Source organism: Marmota marmota, unplaced genomic scaffold (genome assembly GCF_001458135.2).
Source record: "Marmota marmota marmota unplaced genomic scaffold, marMar, whole genome shotgun sequence".
Taxonomy (NCBI): Eukaryota; Metazoa; Chordata; class Mammalia; order Rodentia; family Sciuridae; genus Marmota; species Marmota marmota.
In genome coordinates this window covers 8,887,826-8,915,326 of record NW_026000240.1, presented here as the reverse complement: position 1 = coordinate 8,915,326, position 27,501 = coordinate 8,887,826, and the positions used below count along the sequence as shown (strand labels likewise).

The following is a 27,501-nucleotide window of genomic DNA, read 5'->3' as shown; positions in this document are numbered from 1 at the left end:
TTGATTAATATATAGATTAAAAAAGAACCTGGCATTTGAGGATCCAAATGGATCTGGAATATTGGTCCCAGGGACTGTTTGTTTGATTCGAGTCTGGATCAGGATGAAGATGAGGCTGATATAGAGAAGTAGCCAGGAGGTGAACCTAGAGATATCTCAGGGGTCACATAGGCCGAGTTGGAGGTGATGTCTTGGCAGATGTCCAAAGGAGCAGCTGTCGTGGTTGAAAAGACACAATTGGAAATGGGAAGTGAGGGCAGGGGCAGGTCAAAGCAGAAATACCAGGCAGGTAAGAGTCCCTCCAGTTGGGTTGCTCTCCAACATGGTGCTTTAAGTTGTAATGGAGCTCAGGCTTCCCAGAACAAGCCACCCAGGTTGGCACCACCCCTCAAACACCCATGACACTCTAGAGCCTCAGGCAGGGACCTTTCTTTGGGGCCCTAAGAAAAAGTGTTGGAAGAGGCACTTCCTTCCCAAGAGCATGCTCCCACACACCTGGCACACCTGCAGAGATGCCCCAGGACTAGCCCAGATCTGGGCAAAGACTGGCAGCATCTGCCCTGCACCAGGCCACCATGTATGTGAAGTCGGGCATTCTGTGTGCTGCACACAGGGACCTGCTGAGAGGAGTGGGTGGGGCCAAACCCTCAGAGAAACCACACAGAGCCTCAGGTAGGGCCTCTGGCTGCTGTTGGAGCTATGGGTGAGTGACCCCAAGTGCAGCCTTTCAGTCTAGCCTTTCCTGAAGCTCCCCAGATACACATGGGGACCAGAGCCCCTGAACTCCTTGGGATTGTGTGACCTCTCAGGCTTCCTGAGCCGCTCTCCACTGCCACACTTCTGTACAGATGTGCTGGGCCTCGCTCCCTTTCTCCTGTGAACACGCTGCCTCCATCCACCTTCCTCTCCGGCTGGCAGGGGAGACAGGCAGACAGGGGCTCTCTGAGAGGCTGCGCTGTGCTCATTGGCCTTGATGCCCCTGGTAGGAAGGTATGTGTCTTGTACCCTCCTTTCAGCAATGAAGATAGTGACACTAAGTCCTGTCAGCGCCCAGTCCTTGGTGGGCCTGCTGCCCACATGGTGCAGCCCAGAGGTCAGAGCAAGTATAAACCCCAAACCAGAAATCCAAAATGCTCCGAAATCCAAAACTTTTCAAGAACTTGACGTGACAGGTGGACAATTCTACCTGTCACCTCCTATGATGAGTCACAGTCAAAATGCAGGTACATTAAAAATATCATATAAAATTACCTTTGGGCTGTGGGTACAAGGCCCATCTGAACTATAAGTGAATCATGTCCAGACTTGGGACCCATTCCCAGAGGGTCTTACTATGTATGCTCAAATATTACAGAATCCAGAAACCCAAAACATTTCCAGCCCCAGGCATCTTCTTTTTTAAAATTTATTGGTGCATTACAATTATAGACAATATTGGATTCATTGTGACATACTCGTCGTAACGCACATAACATGATTTGATCAATTTCACTCCCCAGCATGTCCACCTTCCCTCTCCTCCTCCCTCCCCCTGAATCCTCCCTCTGCTCTACCCAGGCATTTTCAGTGAGGGATAATCAGCTCGTATGTGCATTTTACTTGATAATGTTTTAATGAAAAATCTTTCATAAAAATATATTCTTTGTTTATGCACAGATTTCTTATGGAGAATATCATTTAAAAAGTAATACACCTCTGAAAAATAGGCTACCTTTTATATGAAAAAAGAAAAACTATGATATTTGCCTGTGTATTAAAAAAAAATGAATCCCAGAAGATTTCATCAAATACCACAGGGGCTCAGAGGGTATGGGAGACAGGGATAGGAGGGAGTGTGTTCACAACATACGTTCTGGACTCTGGAATTTGAACCATGCAAATGTACTCTCTATTTTTAAAAACACACAAATCTTAAAAATAGAAAAGCACTCACAGATGTTTGTGAAGTCTTTTCTCTCCATAGGAGAGCAGACCTACTCTGGATGCTCCCACTTACCAACAAACACACACAGAGAAGTGCCTGGAGACCTCCCCAGTGGCTTTTCCAAGGTGATTCTCTCCCTTTGCAAAAGACGGGGAGACAAGATCCAGACCACTGCAGCCTGAATTGGGGGGATGTCCCAGAAGTAGAGATAATTGATCTTTTTTAAAAAATGAATTTGGACTTATTCCCATCACGTGGGCCAGATGATAGTATGTCCTTTAAATAGCAGCAGCATTAATTAAACACGCCCTGGACTCCCAGATGATGAGCTTGGGGTTCTGAATGTTTGTCCCGGGCGGGTTTGGAAGCTTGGCTGATTCTGATCCACATTTCAACAGCACAGTCACCTGGCAAGTTACAGAGCTATTGGGTCCTGCTGGCCCAGGGGAGACCTTTGTCCTCCTGCCCTTCTCCGTGGGGAGTAGGGGGGCCTGGGACACCTGACCCTGGCACGCAGTGGCCACCGGGACCCGCTCAGATGCCGAGGCTGCATCAGTGGGCCCTGTGCCTGCACTGGCCTCATGGCTCCTACCTCCTGCCTTGGGTTGTCCTCCTGAGCTGGGCAGCTTCCTTCTGTCCCTCAACCTGCTGGTGGAAGGAGCTCTGGCCAAGGCTGCTGGCCCTGTGAGATCATGGAGAGGATGCGTCTGCCCAGCCAGAAGCCCTTCCCCAGCCTCCTCCATCCCCAGCCCTTCTTAGAGACCCAGCCTGGGATTTCTTCCCTCAGACTCTTATTGGCAACCAAGGACCAGACCCCTCATGAGCTGCAGCACCAGCCCATGGCAGTATCGTGGTAAAAATATATCACCAAGATGCCCAAAGATGGCTCTGGGAGTCCATATGAACAGAGCTGTCATAGAAGGAGGTCAGGCAGGGGTGGCTTAGCGGGCAGTGAGACAGAGCCTGGTGCCCTACACATGACACCTGGCTCCCAAGTGGACCTCAGAGGATGGTAATCAATCAATACAGGACAGGGGCCCTTCTTGCACTTCCCACCTGCCTTAGCCCAGGACGCTAACCTGTCCTCTCCATCAATGCAGCACCCTCCTCCTCTGACCTCCTGTTGAGTCTGAGCAATGGGGAGTCCTGCAGGGAGACTGAGGGCAGGTGGGGAAGGGAGCCAGATTGCCTAGCGCTGGCTTAGTCCCTCTGCTCTCCTGGAAGTCCCTTCCTGTTTCCTGTCCCCACGCTCCTTTAGGTCTAGAGGTCACGATGACTCCCAACTGCTGCTAGGAAACTGTATTAGCACGGTGGTGTCCCCACACCCAGCCCAGCCTTGGGGAGGGTGTCGTGTTAAACTTCCCTCCGGCTGACCATCCTGGTTGGAGAGTGCCACCTGCCTGGCACTGGGATCCTGCTGGTCTGCACCAGAGACCTGCCCTCTCTGAGGATGTGACCTTGCATGCCACTCGCTGCTCTGGGCCTCCAGTCCTGGAGCTGTAACATGAAAGGGCAAAATGAGATGCTTTCATTCAACGAATTCTTACGGCCAGCCTTCCACATTCCAGGGGTGATGCTGGAATCTGAGAAGCTACAACAAATGTGACAGCCAGGACTCCACCACACAATCAGATGGCCCAGCGCATGACTGGCTTAGGACTGGGGAATTCCAGAATCTCGGATTCCATGGCAGTCCCAAATTCATGAGGCAAAGAGAAATCTAGGGAAGAAGCCTCAACGAGGGTTATTCTAACTCAAGTTGGGACTGGATGGGGACAGGTGGCTGTGGGAAACTCTCACCCCAGGGACGAGGGACAAGACTGTCAGGGTAGGAAGTTCAACCTCTTGGGAAGAATGACTTGGGACCCATCTTCTGTGTGTGTGTTGTTGATGCCAATCGTGGTCATCATGACAGTGACATGGAAGGCAGAGCCAGGAGAGGGGAATGTGTCACAAAGCGCAAAGGGGGAACCGTGAACTGTCCCTGGACGTGTTAAGCTGCAGTGATTGCTCCAGTCACTTACAGGCAGTCACCACGCGCCTCCTGTTCCAGGGCAGCAGACAGGCCTGCCATCAAACCTGCGTAGGGAGATCTTCTTGTGTGATGTGGAACAATGTCCTGCGGTGAGAGGGCTCGCTCTTGCCTCTGGTGGCCTGGCTGGGGAGCCTCCCAGAGGTGCAGCGGGCGGGCGGAGCTGAGTGGAAGGCGGCAGCTGGCAGCAGAACAAGGAGTCTGGACGGCTTGCAGGAATTTTCAAATTGGATCCGAGTTCTCAGGCTTCCAGTCTCAACAGTCTTAATCTTTCACACTTAGCATGGTTTCTCCTCCCTGCTTCCTGCCAATCTCTGGTCTTTCTCCATCTGTGTTGGGACTTTCTTCCACACAGCACAAGATGTCCCCGCAGAGACAGGCTGTGTTTTCACGAAGGCAACGACGCTTACATTCACTCAGCACTTGGGTTTCCAAAGCCCTTTTCCATATTCCTCCTTCAGTCCTAGCCATGATGTGGACCAAGAAGGAGTCCCCACTTCTGAATTAGCAAGGAAGGAAGGTTTGGCAATTTCCCCACGTTCCTGGGGCCAGTAAGAAACAGAGATGGGCTTCTCGGCCCTTGGAGGTCCTCCCGAGATCTGTTCCATCATCATGTCAGGGAAACCCTCCTGTCATCTTCGAGGCCCTCCCTGGGACATTGGAGGCTGGTGGCCTTCTCCAGCCACCTTACACGCTGCGTCTCTCCTCCCAGAGCCTCTCCTCCAACACCCTGGGCCCAAGACCGCCGCGTAGGTTTTCTGCAAGCGCACGACCAGGTCCTCTTCACACTGAGATGCGCCTGCCTTGATTTCTCTGGAGAGACCACCTTTTCTTTTGAGCTGGGAGCAAAAATGATCAGGAAGAAACCTGCAGCCATGAAACCAACCTGGGCCTGGCTCGGGAAGAGTGTTCTAGATGCATGTTTCTGTGTTTCCCCTTCTGAGAAGCAATCAGAGCTGTTCTCGGGCTCTGCTGGGAAGGTGGCACGGCTTGGACCACCTGGGCTCTGGGCTCCATTTGTTCACACTCTTCAACTGGCTTTAGGGTATGGCTACAGGGACTTTCCATTCTCAGTGTCCACTCAGCTGTCCCTACCCCACCCCCACAAGTTCCTAGTCACCCTGAACTTCTCATTCCCCATCCAGGAGGCCCAGGGCACTTGCCTGGATGTCTGCAGAGCCTCTTCCCATCCCCCTGCTCAGGCTGCTGCGTGGTCTGTCTCAGTGTGGGGACCTGTGCCTCTGCTGGAACGTGCACTTTTAGGGATGTAACATACGCAACGCATCTCAGATGATTTTGGTTTCCGGGGAGGGTGTCCTCCCTTGCGCACTCGGGCAGACCAGGGGAAAGACTGGGTAAAGGGCAGTCCTGGCTGCACCCCTTTACCTTCTCACTCCCTTCCCAGTGGTGATGAGGGCCAGAGCTTTCACAGCAGAGGTTTCTTGCTGTGATCGATAAAGTTGCTTGATTTCCACTGGGTTCCTTATGGATGGCAAGAGAACTTGACTTCCATGTAAGGAAGTGGTATCAAGTGTCCTTTCAAAATAAGGTTTCTAAATCACAAGAAGTCACCAACCTAATTAAAGGTGTTGATTAAGGAGTAGTTGGCACACAAAAATGGTAGAAAACACAAAGTCGGCCCATGTAGGACCATGGTGGGAAAGACGTGGGACACCGTGGGACCCCCTGCTGTTTCCACCTAGGGCTGCCTGAGGCCAGGTGCTTCCCTTGCCTGGTGGGAGGAGACTTGTACCACAGCTACTTCACAGAATCAAGTGAATGCAATGAGTGTAAAGGACTTAGCCCAGGTTTGGCATGGGGAAGTCTCAACAGGTGACAGGGGCTGTTCACCAGCCTAGTTCAAATAACATCTCCTCCCTGAAGCCTTCCTGGGCAACTCAGCCTAAGGTCTCTGTCCCTCTGTCTCAGGGTTCTGTCCTGTACAGCACTTTGGGTGTCAGACTTTGACCTGCCCGCACTCCACAGTAGCTCGTACCTGTTAAAGATGAGTAAGTCTTCAGCTGTGAATGGACCCCCACCCTGTCTTTTTTATTTTCCATGAGTTTCATTGATAAAGACTTGTTCCTACTTTTCTGGGAAGATCTAAAAGACCCTCTCAGATCTCAGTGTGCAGTTTGCGCACCCAGGACAACTTCCGAGATCCCAGCAGGAATGCTTGTTCACTTCACTGGAGTCACTACTGTGCTGAGGCCACAAACATGAGGTCCCATCCTGTCCTTATTTTTTCCCCCCTGGATCAAGAGAAAAACCCCAGAGGCAGGAGAAGCAGATGTTATAGTCAGGGCCAGAGGGGCTAGAGGCCAGGAACAGAGCAGCAGCACGTGGCGGACTCTAAGGGACATGACCAGGAGGGGACATGAGACCAGGGACACGGCGTGTCGGACACGCTGAGTGGACCCTGATGTGAACGTGCTGCCCCCACTTGGTGCCTGAAGACCTGGTCATGGACTGTGGGCAGGAGGGTGTATGGAGGACTCTCTTTGGCTGATAGTTTACTTCCTCTCCTTTCAGAAGCTGCGGCAGAGCCTCTTTGGAAACACTGTCCACATCTTCAGCTATGACTGGAACAAGGCCTATTTCAAGTTCCACAGTCCTTTCTCTGACCTCGCGTTTGCTTTGGAAGTGGCAAAGGTAACAGCCAGATGGTGGTCTTGTTAGATCCCTAGTCTCTCTCCTTCCCTCTGTGTGGGCATGAACCATGTTTTCATCACAACCACACATGCACAATTTGAAATGTAACCTCAAATGATAAAAGACTTCAACCTCACCACATACTGCCTAGTTATGATAGAGTCCCCACCTCCTTGTTCTCCTGTCTCTTCTTCCCAAATTCTAAGCATCCCTGAAGATTCAGAAGCAGAGGGAAATCTACAAACTTCCCTCTGGCTTGTTTGAAGTCTCAACAATTCCTGTGTGGTCACAGGCACACCCACGTTCCCAGGCCTGGCCAGCTAGTTGTGTGCCTGCTCCGAGTCTGCAAGTCTGACTAGAAGCAGGGGCAGAGTGTTGGGAGTATGGGGGGCAACAGGTTCCCAGGAACCTGTCTGGGGGCTCTACAAGTCATTGCAGATTCTAGCCAGCCACGGTACCCTGCTACAGCAAAGGGCAGGGGTGCACGAGGACAGAGCAGTGTCCCTTCATGAAGCCCTGGGGTACCAGGAGGGGGTGGGATGCAGAGCAGGATGGAGAACCAGGTCCACTCCCAGGGGCTTTTTGCCATCCCATGGTGCTGCTGCAGTGGTAGAGCCCATCGCACAACTTCGCCCTCACTGCTCACCCTCCCCGTCCCAGGGAGGCCCCCGGAGCATTCAGATGGCTGTACAAGGGTCCATCATCAAACATCTCTTGTTTACCAGGAAGGACAGAGACTGCCACCTTCGCAGGTAAGAGCACTGTGAGCAGTGCGGAACAGTGACCAGCTTCATGGAGACCTTAATATGCTAAATAAGCATACTGGACAGGGTGGGTGGCCTCAGGAAGGACTTGTGCTCCTAAAGCAGAAGGCAGACGTGATCAGCTCCCCCAGAGGGGCTGGGCTGCAGCCCTGGGATGGGGGGCCTCCTGCCGTCCCTTCAATGTCCAGCAGCAGGAATGAGGTTGACAGGTTTCATGCTCCACTGCGGACCACCCTGTCAGGCAAAATTATGCCCCAGGTCTCAGGTGAGCTCACCTGTCCATACTTGATGGGAAGCCGTAATCTAACAATTCTAGGGGGAACCACGGAGGTGGTTCAAACCTGGTGAATGAAGGCTCCATCCTCCTACTTTACCAGTCTGACAAGGGACCGTGATTACTATTTACTAAAATAGTTCCTATTTACTAATTTACTAAAATCAGCTCAAAACTTGTTCAAACTGACGTTATTCTTAGAGGTTAACAACCGCCCCCCCATCATGTGCAGAGAGCCCTGTGCTGTGTGTCAGAGGAAATGGAAATCAGTAAAAGGCAAATATCTGCCCTCGGGCTAGATGAGTCATCCCCACCAGGAACAAAATATATAATGTATTCTAAGGTCACGGATTGCCAGGTCCCTCCCGCAGAAGCACGGCACACAGTGGGGATTTTTATGTCGGTGATTTATTCTGGGTGTGCCCTCCAGAGAGCCCCGTGAGAGAGCAGGAGAAACAGGCAAGAGAGGAGCAGCTGAGGAAGAGCGTGGCTCTCAGGGAGGCCGGCCGACGCCGGGGGAGCTTGGGCACAAACGCAGCCTGCCCCACCTTCAGATAAGGGAGGGGGCGCCTCCTGCCCAGCCAGCCCTGGCTCCCAGCCAGCCACAGGGATGGGCACCCCTCCCAGTCACCTGTGGACCAGGCGGCTCCAATCCTTTGGAGGAGGATGAAAAGTGGAAGCCACTAGAGTAGGACCCGAAGTGTCTGGGGAATGCACCCAGTGCCAAATGGGGGGACCCAGGGAGTGAAGATGGGGCCTGTGGGCACATGAACACACACATACGTGTACACATGCATGAACACATGCACATATGCACACATGCAGCCATGTACACAGCACACATGTGTACACATGTGTACACACATGCTCACATGCACACACATGCACACTGCACACACATGGGTACACACGTGTGAACACACGCACACACATGCAGACATGCACACAGCACACACATGCACACACATACAAACACACAGCGTGCACATGCACACAGGCACATACATGCACACACATGCATACATATGCACATGCACACATGTGTACGTGCATATATGCAGACACACAGCATGCACACACATATACACATGCATATATGCAAACATGAACACATATGTGCGCATGCATACACGCAGACATGTACACACATGTGCACACTGAGCTGTGTGTGTATGAATGTGCGCACACACATGCATACACGCACACATACACATGCACACATGCACATAGACATGCACACACAGCACACACATGCATGCACACATACACACACACAGTTGCTACATGACGTAAAGCACTTAGCACAGCACCGAGTCTGTGGTAAACTGAACAACTGTGAAGGGTCACTTTCCAGGGAGCTTCTGCCCCCTGCACAAGCCTCTCTCTGCCCTCCCCCTTACCTCATAACACTTTGTCCTCTTCTCATTCCGCTCTGTGCTAGAGTTTTGGGCCCTCAGACTCCTTGTCATAAATCTGTGCCTTGCCACAGAGCTAGAAGGATTGTGTAAATCATCATCGAGCTCACTGTAGCCACGGCCGTGTGTCCCTCTGTATAGGCCACACCTGTCAATGTCACACATGTAGAAAGTAAGCAGAGTGACGTCTCATAGAAGATTGGCTCGCATTTCCTGGGAAGGTGTGTCCTCAAGGGCACTCAGCTCAGTGGAACAGTGAGGAGCAGGGACTCAGGACCCCAACAGCCTGAATTCAAGTCATTGCTCCCCCACTTTAAAGATGAGGGAACAGCAGCGAGTTACTTAACCTCTCTGTGCCTTTTTGTGGGAGCAGCAGTGGTATGTGCCCTAGAGGCTTAGGCGACCAGACAAGGTGACATACAGGAAGTGCTTAGTGCAGGAATACAGCGAGTGCAGGCCCATCTGGGGGAGACCTCCTATGCTGCTAGGACGGGACAGATGAAAGCGGAAAGCAGGTCCAGGCTGGCCAGTCCTGGAAGAGGCTTTGCAAAAGAGAGGTTATGGGCGTTGCACTTGAAAAAGGCCCGTCAGTGGGCAGAAGTGTTCAGGCTGACCCCTGCTGTCGCTCAGGACGGAGGACAGCAAAGGCCCTACTGGGTGAGACACAGGAGGTGGACTGGCTGAGATCCCTAGAGAAACCAGACCCTGCTGTGAGGACTCCAGTTGCAGCCACAGCTCGGGAGCAGGCTGGTGAAGGAGCCCAGGTGATGCTGCTGTGTGCAGAGGGGGCATGACCCTGGGGACCTCACACATAGCAAGGCGCTGTTCCCTGTGCCTGTTCCCTCCCCCTCCTGCAGTTTACAGGACCTGAGCAGGCAGCAGCAGGAGCGAGCCCTGGCCGCCGTGCTGACTGACATTCTGTGGGTCTCAGGAGCCGCTCAGAAGGCCGTTGTCTGCCTGGTTACCGAGGACACCTATGTTGATTGGACTCCTGACTACTCCAGGGACAACTTCACTGAGAGGGTAAGTGCAGTCCCACCACGCGCAGGGCGTCCATGGAGACCAAATGGAGCCCTTCGATGCCCCTGGACATGCCTGCTGTGGCAAGAGGCACCCCAAAGAGGAGAGTGCCCAGAGCTATAATGACCCAAGCGGCGAAAGTGGAGGGTCCCAAAGAGAATTTCCTTCCAGATAATTCAAAATCACCATCCCTGAATGTCCATATCCATCATCCTAAAGATAGCTGAATCCTTCCTATGGGGGAAAATCTCTTTATTGTCTTACTGCTCGAAAATCACGTGGGCTTAAAACTGAGCACTCCGAGGGCAACGGCGGTGGCCACCCATCCCCGGGTGTGTCTCGTGGCCTTGTGTAAGAACATGTCCATATGGCAATGTGATCTCGATACAAAACAAAGATCTCCCTCGAGGAAATGATAGAGAATTGGCGTCCCTTGGAGGCACCTTCCTCTTCCTCATTGTTATCTCCTGTTCCTGATTTGTAGCTTCAGCTGTTTGAATTTTCAGAGAAGGAAGCGGCTGAAAAATTCATCAGTGATCACTTGGAGAGTGTAAGTGTCTGAGGGCTGCGGTGGTGCCTTTGCCTTGGACCACCCTACAGAGATCCTCTTTCTCTTCCGAGGCGCGTTGCTAATGATGCTTGTTAAGAAAACCAGGTCATTCCAAGGGCTGGGAAAGGGCGGGATGAGTGGAAGAAGCCTGTTTCTCCCTCCCCACAACCTAGAAAGAGGTCAGATCAGACGGAGACCCGCTCACTACGGCCCCTTTCCTTGGCTAATCAACCCAGAGCACAGTACTGTTGAGGGCACGGGCCAGGATGTCTTTTGTTCAGACAGTCTTTCCTAATCCGATGGGTAAAAACAGAAATGGTAGAAAACTAGGGAAGGCCCTTATCTACGCTGCCTTGGGTAAATGACTGGCCTTAAGGTGGCCCCTCACCTCTTCCCACAGCCCCCACCCCGGGGAGGGTGGGAGCACAGACCAGGAGGCAGCAGGAGGAGAGGGAAAGGGCCTCTCAAAGACTCCGCAGAGAAAGAAACGAAAGCCAATTACCTGAAGAATCAGAGACCTACCGTGTGCGGGAAGCAGGGAGTCAGCAGAACAGCAATGGACCCCGAGGCCTGTGGGGGTGAGTGGAGAGGGGACTGTGGTCTCCATTCCCTGGAAGGCTGAGGAGGCCAACACGGGGAGCTATGGCCACGAGTGGCTTATAGCTCTATGGTCTGGATGACCAGCTGCCCAGGCCCACCTGCCCCCCTTCTCATGGGCCTGCTGTTCACTTGTGTGATTGGCAGGATGGTCCCCAGAAAGGTGTCCACCCCCTGCCCCCAGAGCCTGTGAATATGCACATTACATGACAGAGGAGAGTGACCGAGGCTGGTCCGATGGCTTTAAGATAGAGGGGTCATTCTGGATGACCCAAGTGGGCCCAGGCAGCCACAGGGTCCTCACATGGGATAGGAAGTCCTCAAGGTGCTGAGAAGAGCGTCGCCCTCGCTGAACGTGCAAGTGGGGCCCCAGCCAAGGCATGTGCACGGGTGTCCAGGAGGACAGGCCAGGGCCAGGACAGGACAAGGGAGTCTCCAGAGGGCGTGCTCTCCTGCCGACACCGTGATTTCAGTGCACTTAGACCCGTTTCAGTGACCTCCGCAGCTATGACACAAGACGTGTTAAACATTTGGTTTTATTTAATTTCACATTTTGTTTTATTTGGTACGGGGCATTGAGCATGCACCCTATCACCAAACTCCATCCCGAGCCCCGATTTAAGCTGTTCAATTTATGGTAATTGCTACAGCAGCAAAATGCAACCCGGAAAACCTTATGATCGACTTTGATTCCTTGACATGAAATGTTGAGCCAGGAGCCAGCTTAGGGATACCGGGTTGAGGACAGGAGACAGGGATAGAGTTATACGCACACAAAGGACCCACTTAAGAAGGGACCCTTTCAGCAAAAACTGGTAAGGACATTCTTTGTTTCTCTCGCCTCCTCTACTGACCCCTGGGGGACATTCAGCAAGTCCCCACATCTGCCAGGAGTCCTAAGTGTGGCCTGGGTGGCATCCGAGGAACACAGCTGGAGCTCTGCAGACTGGCCCAGGGCCCTTAGCAGAGGGGACTTTGCCCTGCAGGTGGGCGTGGCAGGAGAGCCACCTGTGTGGAGCCCACCCAGGCTGCAGTCACCTCAGCCCCTAGGAAAGGGCTGGCAACATTTTCTGGGTGAGGAGAACTTGGGGACAGGCATATTGCCTTCTCACTGTGACCACCACCATTTACTCAACCAAATCCATCGCTACCATCCATCCTCTGTCCCAGTGCACAGGCCTGGATCTCCATCTGGAGGCCTGTGGCCTACTGTCACCAGTTGGATTGTGTCTCCTCCGAAATACATTGAAGTTCCAACCCGCAGTATCTGGGAATGTGATCTTACTGGAAAATAGGGTCTTTGCAGATGTAATCGGGTTCAGATGAGCTTGTTCTGGGTTAGGGTTGGGGTAGATAGTACTCCAAAGACCTTGATGTTTGTAGGATTTAAACTTTGGATACAGATAGATACACAGGGGACACCACAAGGTAACCACGCGAGTGCTTCCTAGGAAATGATCACACCTATTCCACACGCTTTGGGATAGCCCAAGGCTGTGCTGCCAACTTTTGAATCAACAAATGTAAAAAACAATCAGGGAATCCCACAGAAGAACTCGGGTTTTTTGTTTTTTTCTGGAAAATCTGGCCACACTGATCCTATATGATTCTCAGTTGGTGGAGAGGTGGAGGCAGCCCGCCCTGATAGATGAACTGCGACAGGCGAGCGCTGCTCACTTCCAGGCCCCAGAAACCTCCTGAATGTCCCCTAGATGGTAAAAGGAACTGTGCAGACGCGATTAGGGACCTTGAGATGGGGAGACTCTCTGGGTCCCAGATGGGCCTGACTCATCGTAGGCTTCCTCGAAAGGAAGGAGGGAGACAGCTTCAGAAGCCCAATGAGGCGAAGAACCCGCTCTCCTCTATAGCATCCCAGGGGAACACAGGCTTGCTGTCACTATGACTGTAGCCACTGAGACCCATGCTGGACCCAGGGCATAATTCATGTGGCTTTAAGCCACCATGGCAGAGGTGGCAGCAGAAAGCTAACACACGGGTCTTTCCAGCTTGCCTCAGGCCCCACCCTGCCCATTTCTCCCACACTCTCGTGGTACAGTCATTGGAATTCCTGACTGACTCTGGTAGCGCTGGAATTTGTTCTCCTGCCTGAGGGTCCTGGTCCCTGCCAGGTCATAGATAGCAAGGTGAGCAAATTAATCCACAGAGGGGAAGCACGTGTGTCTCATCAGGTCCCTTCTTGAGGCAACGGCTTTACAGGGGGGGCCTGAACCCTGGGCACCTGGAAAGCCAGCCAACAAGCAACCGTGCTGCAGGCAGAAGATGGACACTGGCCAGCTCAGGAGAGGCCCTGGACGTTGGCTAGGCAGAGGGATATGATCCCAGAGATCACAAATGATCTTCAAGGAGTTCTGAGCCGAACAGTAATGCAGCCCAGAAAAGAGAGAAGTGCCTTAAAGAGGGGCAAATACTGACCTCTCTATGGAGCTGGAATGACCCAAGATGAAGAGAGGCACTGTGCATTCATTAATTCACTTGACCTTTGCAACAGATCCAGGGAAAGGTTTTGGGCTTTTTCCTTTTTCCTCTTATGATTGCAGACAAAACTAAAGAAGACTGGAGATCAGAGAAGTCAATACTTAGGAGTAGGTAGTAGGAGAGAGGCCTGTGTGACTCTGTTTCTGTAAAGAGGGACGCAGCCAGTGAGGAGAGGCAGGGCAGGGAGGCAGGCCAGTCTGGACAGCACCCAGGGCCTGGGCAGGATTGGAAGAGCGTCACCTTGGAAAGGTGGGAAAGAGAGCATTTGGGGCCGGGAGGCTGGTGGTACCATTGGCTGCGGCAGGAAGGAGGCTGAGGAGGGAGGCTGCCCCTGAGAGTAGAGTTCCAGAGCGGGAGGCCCTGTCTCAGCAGCGGACGTTATGCCCACAGGGACACAAGACTGCTGTGTTCCTGGACCAAAGTGCTTCTCTTTTGTTTCCCAAACAGTTCAAAGGGGAAGGGAGTCGCGGCATTGTCCTGTTCCTTTACAGCCTGATCTTGTCCAGGACGTTCCAGAGGTAAATGCTGCTGTGCCCCAGGTGTTTGGTGCAGAAGCGGAGCCACATCGCCGTGCCCTTGGGATGGAAAGCATTCCCATGAGCGCCATCGTTTCCTAGGGCTCACTCTTCTGAGGACATGTCCTTCCAGAGGCTGGCTCAGCCGTGTGGCGGGGCAAGCAGAGACCCTCAGTAGAGGACATGGGTTTTATTATTTAGATCCACAGTAAATACGCCCTCGGATATCCACTCTGTCTCGGTGGCATACAAAGCCCTGCTCGCGGCACTGTGGGCAGCACAGATAAGAAAAGACACAGCCTGACTTCCTGCAGGCTCCCCAGGAAGGGCAAAGCTAGGCTTGGGGGGGGCAGCAAAGTGGGTCCTGACGGGCGACACGGTGTGAAGACAGTGTGGGTGTGGGTTCCAGAGGGGAGGCCCGCTGCCAGGGCACCAGGGAGGCTTTCTGGGTCATAGAGGAGAGGCCCAGGAGGGAGGCTGATAGCCCGGAAGTGGTGTTCTTGAAACTTGTCTTTTACTTTCCACTATCACATTTTTGTGGTCTGTGCTATTATTTGCTTAACAATTTTATTTAAATTAACACCCATTTAAATATTAACCTGTTCCTAAACATTAACATTCTATCCACTAATATCTGCCTAGACTAATAAATAAAAGATAAAGCACTAAAATAAACACATCACTATTAAATGTCTTAAGTGCTCATATCTGCCCCATCTAAAAACACTGCCCAGAGTTATATCTGGTACCACCGAGACACTGGCCAGCCTTGACCCACGTCCTCTGGGCATGACCTCCAGTTCCATGAGTAGCTTCATCCAAGGACACATACAACTCCCATATCAGTACTCGGTGGCTCCTTGGGAGACAGCAGGAGCCGCATTGTACCTGGACCCCTCCCAGCCCCGATCCCTCCCAGCCCTGACCCCTGCCCTTCTACAGCCAGAAATGGACTCCCCAGCCTCTCTGGTGCTTCTACTGGGACGGCATGTTCAGCCCTGCCTTGGGCCAGCACTTTCTGGCGTGGTCATGTGTCACCACCTGGAGCCAGGAGTCCTTGTCACACAGCACAGACAGCTTCCCTAGTGAGCCCAGCATTCAATCAGAGCCCAACACAGGGGTTCTACAGCGCGGGACATCTGTGTCTGTTCCCTTCTCCCCTGACACTGGCCACACGCCCCATCTGCACCCACAGCTCCCCGACTTTGCAGTCCCGGCCTAGGATTTCCCTGGAGGACGTTGGAGTGTGCAAGGCACGGGAGGGACAGTGACCAGGGCCTCATCACTGCCGCTCTGCCCGGGGCCGCCGTCGACTGGCCACGTGCTGATGGCTTCTCCTTTCCTGCAGGCTTCAGGAGGACCTGGACTCAACCACCCCTCATCTGTTACAGCCCAGCGCTGGAGGCTTCCTGTGCAGGCAGGTGCGTGGGTAGACTCTGCCCTTCTATTGCAGAATCTGACGAAGGCTTGTTCTCCAAGTGAGCTCGTTCGCTCCTTCAGCAAAGAGACATCACATCGTTATCTTCTAGAGCCCGAGAAGATGGTGAACTGAGTCTGTGTCAGGTGCTGCCGTCCGGTTCCTGTTTCAATCCTCCCTAGTTACCTTGAAAGCTCCAGGACCCCGTGATTCTAGAAACATCAGAAAGGGTCTTAATAGGACTCACCAGGAATCCCTAACATCAGAAAGGAAAGTTTAAAAGAAATGTAAAGGGAGGAGGTTAATAAGTTCAGAGGGGGTTCCAGGTAAGATGGGGCTGGGGGGGTGAAGGCAATGGACTATGGCTTTAGCTCTGCCAAATGATTAAGACATGTTTATCTAGAATTATGTATTGCATGGCTTCATTTTTTTCAGTAAAAATGCTTATTTTTAATAATTTTTAAAACTAAAAAATTAAATCCTTATTTCATTGCCACCTAAAATGTGTTTGTGAATCATGCAACTCCCCAGGCTGTTCTGAACATGATTCTCACTGGAAGAGCAAGTCCCAACGTGTTCAACGGTTGTGAGAAAGGGGAGGCTCAGGAACTGCTGCACGGAGTCCTGGCCCGCAGTGACGTTGGCTACCTGCAGTGGGGTCGGGATGCCTCCCAAGATGACAGACTCTCACAGGTGGGTGCCCCGGATTCTCAGCTTCGCAGCTAGCACGTCAATAGTGTGACAATGTTTAAAGTCTCTCTATCAAGGCAGCTCTGAGCTCTTCCTTCCTATACTGTATTTCTCTATACTTCTAACCGCCCCCCAACACACACACACAAGGACACACACAGGACACATGGACACACACACACACACACACACACACACGGAACCATGGACACACGGATACACACAGATATTCAGTGTTGGCATGGAGATCTCCAGGTCTATACTGGACATAAAGACTGTAACCAGTCTACACAGTGGAAATGGAACTATAAAACCCTGTATTGGATACATAATCTTGTGTAAGATACTTTATGCATTTTAGTGTACACAGCGCACAGGTAACAGCGCAATACATGTAAACATTTTTTAAAACAATGTTTGAAGTGTACAGATAAGAGGACAGCCCATCTTGTCCCCAGGAGCCACAGTTCCCTTCTCAGAGATAAACACCCGCAGCCATGGGTCCTCCCTACCCTTTACTTATGCAAATGGACGTTCTGTTCTACACATCAATGAGAGCCTTCCTAGAGACACTGGGAGAAAGGGACCCCACTGAGGGAACCCTGTCCACCTTGTTTCCAGGGCTGCAGGGCTGAAAGGTGCAGCCCATCAGGAGTTGAGTGGGTCAGGATTCTGCAGCGCCAACAGGGAGGAGGCGAGCCGTCGCCCACCACCCATCACTGCTGCTGTGGGATGCCTCCACTAACGTGTCCATCCTAAGCCCAGCGGCCAGGCCAACTCCATGACACGGCCCTTCTCTGGGTGGTCCTGGGACAGCAGGGGAGCCTCAGTGCAATGCTGCCTGTCCTCCAGGCCACCCTCTCCCCTGCTCAGCACCTGCCTGCCCTTCAGCTCCCCTGGTTGCCCATGGCATCCTGACGTCCACTACTTCATCCTCTCTGCCCCCACTGAAGTGTCCAGTTACCTTGTCGTTCATGAAATAGGCATCTGGTCCCGCACCCAGTGACATCAAGAAAACAGTGTCCGACTCTGGCGGAATTGGCATGTTTTGGGTGCAAGTGTGCTGTGAAGGTTCCCTTATAGCTCCTGAGTTGGTCATCTAGGCCCACCATACAGAGGATGAGAAGTGACAGACAAACTAAGGACCTAGTCCAACCCCGCCCCGAGTCCCTTCAGACCCGCTTCTTCCCCTCCTCTTCCCCACACGCCTCCGTCCACTTGGAGCCTACTTTGCACACTAACAGGGACGTCTCCGCTGGTCCAAGAGCCTCTCGTTTCACTGCGTCCAACAGGCAGCACCCACGGCTCCTGTGACGCTGCACTTTGAGTACGTCCCCGGCAGACTGGACTCATCATTGGGATGAAGTCCCAAGTCATTGTTTCCAGACAACTTTGGAATTCACCTTAAAATCTCACAAATACAATGAGAGGAAAGCTAAGCCAGAAATAGGGGATATGTAGATCCCATTCCACACGTTTTTCTTCTCTTTCAACCCTCCGTGGCCTCCTGGCGTCTGGTACCTACCAGAGCCCAGCAATACGCCAAGATTTGGTTGGAGAGAAATGGAGGCTACATGGGGCTGAGTTTCAAGGGAGGGGAACCCAAAAATGACAGCAATGATTTAGCATTTTGTTCGATATCACAAAGCTTTCAAAACACTCTTAGATAATCCTCGAGTTCTGTCATGTCTTTCCAAATTCTCTGCTGTTAGTTGCTTGATGTTTTTTCTTTAAATCAACTTACTTTTATAATTTGGGTCTAACCTTTTCTGCAGCTGTATTATAAACCCCGTGCTTGATGCACTCTCCCCCCAATATGTATTTAAATAAGTAAACAAATATTTTAGGCAGGAGGATCACAAGATTGAGACTAGTCTGGGCAAATTAGTGAGACCCTGTCACCAAAATTTAAAATGAAAAGGGCTGGGGATGTGGCTTAGTGGTAGAGCAACCCTGGGTTCAGTCCCCAGTACCGTAAATAAATAAGCACATACATAAATAAATCAATTCATTCCTGGTGCCACCAGTCATGCCACATGCCACCAACGGACACATACACCACATTTGGAACCTGGTGTAAAGGTGACAAAGCTCCCACAGTGTGTGGGAAATCATCCTGGCTTGGTCATCAGCAGACTTGACCGCAGGCCTTGCCCTGCCACTTTCAGGGATGTGCCGTGGACCAGCACTGACCCTCTCTGAGCTGGTTTCCGGTTCTGCACACATCTGCCCTGCAACCAGAGAACTGAGTGAAGAGCAAGCGCTGTCACGGACGCTGAAGCTGCTGGAAAGCTTCATGTGCTCATGCAGGACTTCCTGATAGATGACACGAGGTGTAACATGGAAGCCAGGACCCTCAGCCTCTCCTAACTGGGAGCTCTATGTCCAGAAACAGAGGGGCCATTCTGGGCCATACGTGGACGCACACCAGCCACTGTACCACACACCGGCACAGGTGACAAGTGCCGCAGGACACAGATGTGGACCTGGCTGCACACTGGACTCCCCAGAAGAGCTTTGGAAACTGCTAACACCTGGGGCAAACCCAAAACTGTCCACTTCATGAGTGCGGGACTCGTGCAGCCCCCCGGGGCCTTGCATTACCAATAACTGCTTGATAAGGACCCCTGTATTTTTATTTTGCACTGGGACCCATGAAATTTGTAGTCATTTCTGCCCAAAGACACTTTCTTTTGGTCTGGAGGACACTGGACACAGGAGATGCTGATGTATGCCAGGGTCAGTCGTCTGTTCCTAAGCGGGACCTCGTGACCTCAGCACTGGAATGCCAGAGCACTAGGCTTCTCTGCTGGGGTGGGGGGTGGGGGCGTCCTGGGCCATTAGCAGTGTCCTCGCCTCTAGCACCATGCCCAGGTCACCACCAGAAATGTCTTCAACATTTTCAAAAGTCCCCTGGGTTCAAGTTGCCCTGGTTGAGAATCACTGCAAGAAGGGCAGGGCGGAGGGTTCAAATCCATTTAGGCTGGGCGAGCCTGACCCACGGGGCGAGCCTGACCCACGGGCAAACCCAATTCTCGGTGGGAACCCGACCCACAGTGCGAACCCAACCCACGGTGCGAAGACCCGGAAGCTAGCATCTTACCTGAGCTTGCTGTCAGCTTCAGAAGGCTGCCAGGTTTTTGCTCCTTTTAACATTTACCAAGCTCGGGAATAGCCTCAGACCTTATCCTAACTGAACATTGAACAGGTGTTTGCAAAATAGCTACTGAGTTGCTCTGAGAAGAGGGAGAGAGGACTCAGCCAGAGAGTCAGCAGCGCCCAGAGACCAGCCCTGGGTTTTTCTGGAACATATTTCTTTCTACACAAGTCAGCTCAGACTCATGGAGCTGCTGAATCTTGCTCTAAAGAAAATCACCTGCAGTCTAAAATACCCTCTAATAATAAAGAATTAGCTTGCCAGGACCTTAAAGTCATAGCACAAGATCAAAAAAGGAGCTTTCCTGCTGGCACGAGGGCAAGATGTGCCAGACCACGGGTCCTCCAGGAGGGTTATCCAGTCGTATCTGTGGGCACTTGGGGTTTGGTTCCAAAAACAGGGTATTGAAGAGCAACCATAGGCTGATGGTTTGCTATCTTACAAACATGTTAAGCACATGCATGTAAAGTTGGTTTTACCTGCAGGCAGTTTTTTTTTATTCTTTACATATCAGTTCATTATTTGGGATAAAACTGATCCCTAACTCATATGTAGTGTTGAAGTAGCTTCCTACATATACGCATGTGTGTGTGTGTTCTCCACCTTGCCGACACGTGGCAGTTAAGGGAAGTCTATATGACGGTATTTATTCATCCTGGGGACAGCCACTGTGTTCTGGCTTCCTGGGGGGCCATCTGCAATGATTTCCTTTATTCCTCACTTCCACTCAAAACTGAAATCACTGTTGCTTCAAGTCCCAGCTTGGTCATTCGCCTTAGAGATGAGGAAGACCAAAGCGCAGGACGTGCAGGAAGTTGCCCAAACTCACCAGCCAGGCACGCAGCAGAGTTAAAACCCGGTTAGTTCTAGCTTCATTCAAAGACCCAGTTCTGTCCCCTCTGCCGTGGGCTGTTTTCCGGTCAATGATAAGCATATGCCTGACAGTCCCTAAATTCCACTTCACCATCAGCCCTTTCACAGTCCCTTCTAAACACAGCTCTGTATTCTACAGTCTGTAACACGTCATGCGCACATGGACTGGTGTGGGCCCAACATTGGGACAGTGGTCAATCACTGCTAGGTTTCAGAGGGCATGACCGTCGTGCTCAACCAGCAGGGACTTCACCCCCGGCTTCTAGGCTAACGCGGTTGTGAGTTCGCTGTGATCGTGAACTTCAGGGGCCTGTGTATAGGCTCTGCCTCCGTCGACTCCAGTTTGGTGGGTCACACCTGTCAGGAATGTGGAACTTCTAACCACAGGACAAGCTCGGTGGTACTCAGAGACGTGCTAACCAGAAGACCCCAGTGGACCAGACGACTAACACTGCACAGTATCCCAGCGTTGACCTGAGGCACATTGCCCAGCCGAAGTCTCCCCGGGGAAGACCAGAGCTCCACGGGGGCTGCAAAACAATCCCCCTCAAATGGCAGGATTGAAGACCCTCCCTAGCAACTGCCCTTCCTTTCCCCTGAGGCACAGTGACTCCACCCAGCACCCATGATGTGCAACTGGGCAGGTAGGTGCTTTATGGGTATGTAGTGGCCTGTCGAGGGGAGGTGTGACAAACCTGAGTGTGATATGTATGTACTGTACTGATAACAAAAACCTAACGTAAGAAAGGTCTCTGAGTTTGAAAGGACAGCTCGCTCTCTCTGTCATCGGGGCTGTGCTGCCCGGTGGCCTGTCCTCCCCCACCTCTGTCTTTCCCAACTCCATCTCTTCTGATTCTGCAATCCAACTGCAGAGACTACAAAAACACTTGTCTTTCAACCCAATGTCACAGCCCAGTGGGTGACATTTAAAAAAAAGAAAGAAGATGGAGCTGTCATTAGTTGACATGGCAAGCCCCCCAGAGCCCACCAGACTGACAGTTCCTGCAGGACGGGGCCAGTTCCCTGCAAGATGAGGCTCTATTTTGAAGCTTCCCTGATACTTTCCTATTGGAGGGTACAGGTTTGTTCGTGAGGTTCCAGTACCTAAGCGAGAACATAAAGCAGTTTGAGTCTAACACCATCTGGAAAGCCTTGGGAGGTTCACATTATCCTCACACCTGCCGCTGAGAAGAGAAATCAACTCTCATTTTTGGAAGGGATTGAAGCCATTTAGGTCTGGCCCGAGTTAGTCCCCAGCACCCTGGCAGCACTTGCCACGGTCCCAGCGGTGCCCTTTCCCTCTTTACATTTCCCTTTAGAGAGTCTGGTAGGGGAAATCCAACCCTGAAAGTACCAGCTAGAGCTGCGCTTACTGCACTCTGCTCTGGGCCTCCGAGACCGCAACCTGCAACCACCGTCCAGTTTGTCTTCACAACATACCTGCAAGCTCGGTGAGGGACGAGACACGGACTCCGTGTTCCAGGTGGCAGAGATGAGAGCCAGGCCGTTAACTGTTATGCTCAGGAATCGTCACCGGGACCCAGAGCAACGTGGCCAACACCTTTCTCCCGTTCAGATTGTCAGCCTGGGGCCTCGGGGACTTGGTACCAAACTCGTCACGCAGCAACACGCTCTGAGCACCATCGCTCTAGGCCACATATAAAAGAATTACATGGACTCGGTTGTGGCCCTCTCTGTGTGGAATCTGTCCATCCTTCTTCCTGTCCTTCCAATGCTACCTTGGTCTGAAGGATGTGTGGTATGTGAAGCTTGGTCGCTGTGTACACAGCAGCTATGGGCTTATTGCACCAAGAGTGAACCTAAGGAGAAAGGTGTCTTATTTATAGCACCTCTGTATCCCAATTTAATTTCCTGCTCACCATGGCAACATGCACAAATTCAGACTTGGTGGAATCTCACCAATAAAACATACTTGGATCCTGCTTTGGGAGTAGCTGGTAAACGGTGTCTATCCAGCAATACAAATTATTAGAATGGAAAATTTCAGTCCAGCTGCTCATGTGAGGGGCCATGTCTGACTGGCTTGGGGCAAGAGGTGTTTTGTTGGTTTCTGCAGGACTGGCATAAGCCAGGTGTATTCTCATGGTCATCTTCAGGCCCCCTCAGGGAGTTAGCTCCCCACGCACCATGACGGTCCCAGATGACAGTCTCCTCTCCACCACATCTCCCCAGGTAGCCATGGAGTCTGCCTGCTCAGGGGACAGCTGGTCACCATGGGGGGCTGGAGGTGGCTGTACTTGGACTACTTCATTTTCCTCCTCCTTGAACAATATCTGGGGTAACTTTGAGTTCAGGAAAGAAGCTGTGGCCTGAGGTGGCAGTGCGTGGATGTGGGCCTGGAGAGGTGCCGTGGAAGTTCACCTCCTTATGATCATTCTATAAAATGATGTTCCGTAAGTGCATGTTCTATTTCATCCATCCAGGCATAATGTACAGGGACTTCCATTGATTTGAAGCCAGCCAGAATGTCCACCTGAAATTCCAGTGGAATGACAGTTGGTGACAAACAGCCCTCCCTCCATCTCCCAGTTTATCCACATTTTCCAACCTTAGCAATTCCATGTCCTTTGTTGTGTTTTGATTATACATGATCTTAATGTAGGGAGAGCAGCAAGAAACCTAAGAAGGTGGCTTATTGTGTTCCTGACGACAAGTTTCAAGTGAGCTGGACCAGGGGCAGCTTCAGCAGCACATGCTGCTGCATTCTGACCAGCCCCAGGCCCACACCCACACCCATGCCCACTGAATATGTGGGTATGTCAGACACTCAGTGGGCCTCAGCCAGGAGGAGGAGAGGAGCACCCACCAGGAGCACGTTCTGACTGAGGTGCTGGTTCTAAGACCACCAACTAAAGCTAAGGTCGTTTCCTTAAAGCACGGTAATAGAATCTTTCTCTGGTAGCTAAAAGCAAAATGCTTAAAGACGAAAGCCTCTCTGATTCATCCACTCACCCACAACTGAAGAGCATGAACAGAAGAAAATGAAGGAATTTGAACAGAACTATTGAGAAACCAAAATGTCAAGTTATTAGCCTTTAATACTTGGGTTTACAGAACATGTAATAATTTTCCAAAGCTGGATATTCTATAAAATAGAATTTGTTCCTGAACAAAGAGTAAACTCTGAGGACTGAGAAGAAAAAAAAAATGGCAATGTTGGGTCCTTCCGTTGTAGGATAGGACCAAGCTAGAGGCGGTGGGGAAGGAGGTCTTGAAACTTCTGGTCACCGTGTGGAAATCATGGGGTTCTCTGTAGCTCATTGTTTATCTCTTTAAGTAGAAGCTAGATTGTCCTTAACGTTTAAAAATTTGTTTTTATGAATTCTGAAGGAAGTCTTTTTCAAAATAGGTGTTTCCCCAAGTCTTTAATCAAAATGTAACTATTTTTTTATAGAAATACACTACCACATCCTGGTACCTGCAGGGGCCACTGATACTCGGGCCACTGCTCCTGCTCCTTGGCCCCGCCGTGTGCTGGTGTGTGAGTCTAGTCACCAGCCGTGGGAGTTCAGGAACTGACAGTTACCTGGAAGAAACAGAAAACAAGCTGGTTAAACCAGTGAAGTTGGTGTCACGTGGGGGTATGACCAGACGCCGCCCTCGAGGACACCTTCCCAGCTAGAGTGGCCGGGAGCCTGCTGCGTGTGCCGTGGTCTGTGGTCCACTGCCGTAGCTTTCTCCTGCCTGCTAAGCGTCTCTCTTGTGCAGCTGAAGTGGTGAGCAGACACCTGGCCACCTGCTGAATGAAATGCTGTCCTGTCTTGGGAACAGAGCAGAGGCCCTCCTCAGTGACAGAGTCACAGTTCTCTGACCCCACCCTGCACTCCCATCCTGTGCTGTTCTTTACCTCGCCTTAAATCCAAGTGAAGACTCCTCCACCCCTCCACAAGGCCCCCAAAAGCAGTTTGAGAATATAATCCATTAGAGAGAAACTGCAGCGTCCCCCTTGCCCCACAGAAATGCAGAATCCTGCCTGAGGACACAAGCTGGTCCCTGAGGAGGACTCGGGCTGGGCCTCACAACACAACACACACCACCCCGCGCAGGTGTGCACACACACAAGCGCGCACACACGCGCACACACACACAAACACACACAGAGAAAGAGAGCTCCTCCAAGTGATGGTGCCTTGCCTCTGCGGGGTGGTGAGGCCCACATTTCCTCTCCTGCCCCTCTCCCCTCCAGGTGGGCAGCATGCTGAAGACCCCCAGATTTCCCATCTGGCTGTGTAACATCAATGGAAACTGCAGCGTCCTTTTTTGCACAAACAGGCAGCTCTTATCAGACTGGAAAATGGAGCGTGTCTTTGATCTGTACCTCTACAGTGGTCAGCGCTCGCAGAGGAGGCCCGCGCATCTTACCGTAGGTGAGCACTTCAGACCTGGGCCTGCGGGCTCCGCTGGGCCCACAGAGACGCAGCGGCCATTGATTAACACCTGTGAGGTAGTCACACTGGCTCTGCAGGAAAGCGCTTGGGCTCAGTCCTGAAAGGAAGCCTGGCACAATCCCACAGGTCTAAACCCAGCCTTCAATGTGGGCATTCTACACCCTGGAAAAGGAAGGGGCGCAGTAGGAAAACACAGAGAAACAAACAACTTAGGTACGAGAAAACACAAAGGGCAAAGAGGCAACTTTTCAAACAGCCTTGTCCAGGACTTTTTATTTTTGCAGTATGTAATGCCTGAGGAGAGACATTAAAAAAAGAAGAGAAGGGGAAAAGTGGGGAGAGGGAGTTCCAACTGGCCGATTCTGTGTCACAACCAGACATCAGGTGATCATCCAGTGACAAGATCAGACAAACTAGGGGTGCATTTCTGTTCAGACTAGCTCAGAAGGCACCTTGGAGGGCTTGCCCTGGGCCAGAATCTGGCTGGCCACAGGAAAGCCCTCGGGGGATGAGGCACAGTCCCCACAATCCTCATGAGGTCCTCCTCATCACTCTGTCGTGCACTGGCCCTCGGACACGGTCCTGAAGCAGGCAGGCTGGAGTCTGTATCGGGCAGCCTTGGCTCTCTCTCTGGAGCCTGGCCATATCCCAGTCAGCACTGGGCACCATATCCTGGCATTACATCATCCTCCATCACTGTCACTGACTTGGAAAAGTAACCGAGTGACCATCTTATCTGTGCAGCTTCTAATTCTTTTTCGTTGTTTGTGAAAAACACATATTAGCCCATTTAATTTAGGGTGACATTGACAAGATGTTCCTTAAAATATATTGCCATTTCTAATTTAACTTTCCTCTTTGAGGAAGCCACGGTGTTTTTATTAGCTCGCAGGCAGCCCACACATTCTGTTCTGGGCCCTGTGTTGAAAGCTCCCCTCACATTAACCCATGCGACTTCCCAGAGTCCTCCGAGGTGGGTGTGGGCCTCCCTCCACTTCCCCAGCTCTAAGGCCACAGCCCCCAGGCCCACCTCCTGCCCAGCCTCTCTCTTCTCCCTCTGTCCTGGCCTCCTCGGGGAGGGTGTGCATGGATTGGGGTAGACGCTGGTGTTCCTTCCCCCAGATACACACTCCCATCACTGGGAGAGGGGCGGACGTGAAGACGGACACAGACCCAGAAGACGGTTCTCTCCCCTGGAGATGGCAATCAGAACCAAGTGGAGAGAGGCCACTATCACCTGGAATGGGACTGGTCCCTTTTTCTAAAGAGAAAACCAGGTTGTGCAATAAAGTCTAAGTCTCTGAACTGTTGGAGTGCAAAAGCCAGGGTGGGCATGGGTGATTTCTACATTCCCGTCATGAGCCCCATAGAAATTACTACAAGTAGCCTTTGGTTTTCTCCCTGCTAAGTCCCCCCACCGCAGTGCCATCGGCATTGGCATCATAGAGAGACAGCTCTCGCACCAAGGTCTTCCCAGCGGACCCTCAGCTCCTTAACCTCACGCCTTCCTTTCACCCAAGGACGATAGGAAGCCTCTCCTGAGCCTGCTCTTTCCAAGTTCCTCTTCTGCTCTGGTTCTTCATGGGGACTACAGGAGCAGGCAGCCAGCTTCCATTTGGGGGTGACGTCATCGGCAGTACATCATCTCCTCTCAGTCATGGCAAGAACACAAGCCTTCTCGGAGACTCCTGGCAGGGGGACCGTTCCCCTCCAAGGACACGCTCGCCTGCCCACGTGGGCAAGTTCTTGTCCTCAAATGGTAAACGGGCTCCTTGGGCTTAAAGGGAGCTCCTCTTGGTGGGCTGGTCACTCTGGCCAGGTGCAGGGGCCCCAAGTGGTCAAGGGGAGCCGGCCAGGAGACACCCTCTTTCCATCGCGGTTTTGCTGCATTCTTTCCAGTGTTGAATTTGTTTCTTTTTCATAAGACAAATATTAATGATATCAATAAACAAAAACTGAGGCATGTCTTATTCTCTGTAAAATAAGATCCTGGATAAAAATAAAACCTCTCATGTCAGTGTTTACAGAGGAAAACCGTTCTTTTAAGCATGGGGTCCCTCTGTTCTGTTAAATGCCTTCCTATGTTTTGAAGAGATGGAGTCACACATATTCTTTCTAGAAGATGTCCCTGGGAACCACCTAGACCTTGCTGGTCTGCCAACTCACAGACTTAGGGCTTGGAATTTGGAAACCAAGGGTCAATTTCCAAAGCACGACTTTTCTGCACTCGTTGTCCACATTAATTATTAAGTGCATTTTCATTTGGCTCCAGAACAATGTTTAACTTAAGGAACATGCAGAAAATGAAACTTCAAGGTGAGTAATAAATTATTTCAAAAGAGAAAGCCAATTTGGCTTGGATTGCTGATTACACTGTCTTTATCATCAGTGTTTTCATTTGGGATTTTAACACATCAGATAAATGAGTGAGTCCCTACAGACCCTGGTCTTATTTGGTCTTAGACGTAGCCATGTTGCTTTTGCTGAGCTGCTGGCCTGTGAGGGTTTAATGAACACTGGGTTGTTACTTACTCAATGTCCCTCTTGGTGTTGACAGCTGGAAAGCTTGGAGCAGAATTAGGAATCACATTAAGTGCACTGGTGAGAAGCACTTAACTCTAAGAGATCTCACAGGAGTCTCGGACAATGAGGTCATTCCTTTCTACAAGAATGGCCTAGCTAGGAGGCCCACAGCCCTTAGCTCAATCCTGCTCAT

At 51.6% G+C, this 27,501-nt stretch overlaps 1 protein-coding gene across 1 annotated transcript in view; it reads left to right on the top strand.

The window, feature by feature from the left end:
- Nucleotides 1-26,050, top strand: part of Mindy4b (MINDY family member 4B) — a 28,710-nt gene extending 2,660 nt beyond the window's left edge. Inside the window, exons 4-12 of the mRNA XM_048794430.1 lie at nt 6,489-6,608; nt 7,269-7,360; nt 9,919-10,084; nt 10,566-10,631; nt 14,172-14,242; nt 15,588-15,660; nt 16,188-16,349; nt 24,584-24,764; nt 25,908-26,050. Of these exons, the coding sequence (XP_048650387.1) occupies nt 6,489-6,608; nt 7,269-7,360; nt 9,919-10,084; nt 10,566-10,631; nt 14,172-14,242; nt 15,588-15,660; nt 16,188-16,349; nt 24,584-24,764; nt 25,908-26,050 (1,074 nt within the window). The remainder of the gene's footprint in view (nt 1-6,488; nt 6,609-7,268; nt 7,361-9,918; nt 10,085-10,565; nt 10,632-14,171; nt 14,243-15,587; nt 15,661-16,187; nt 16,350-24,583; nt 24,765-25,907) is intronic.
- The last annotated feature ends 1,451 nt before the right edge of the window (nt 26,051-27,501 follow it).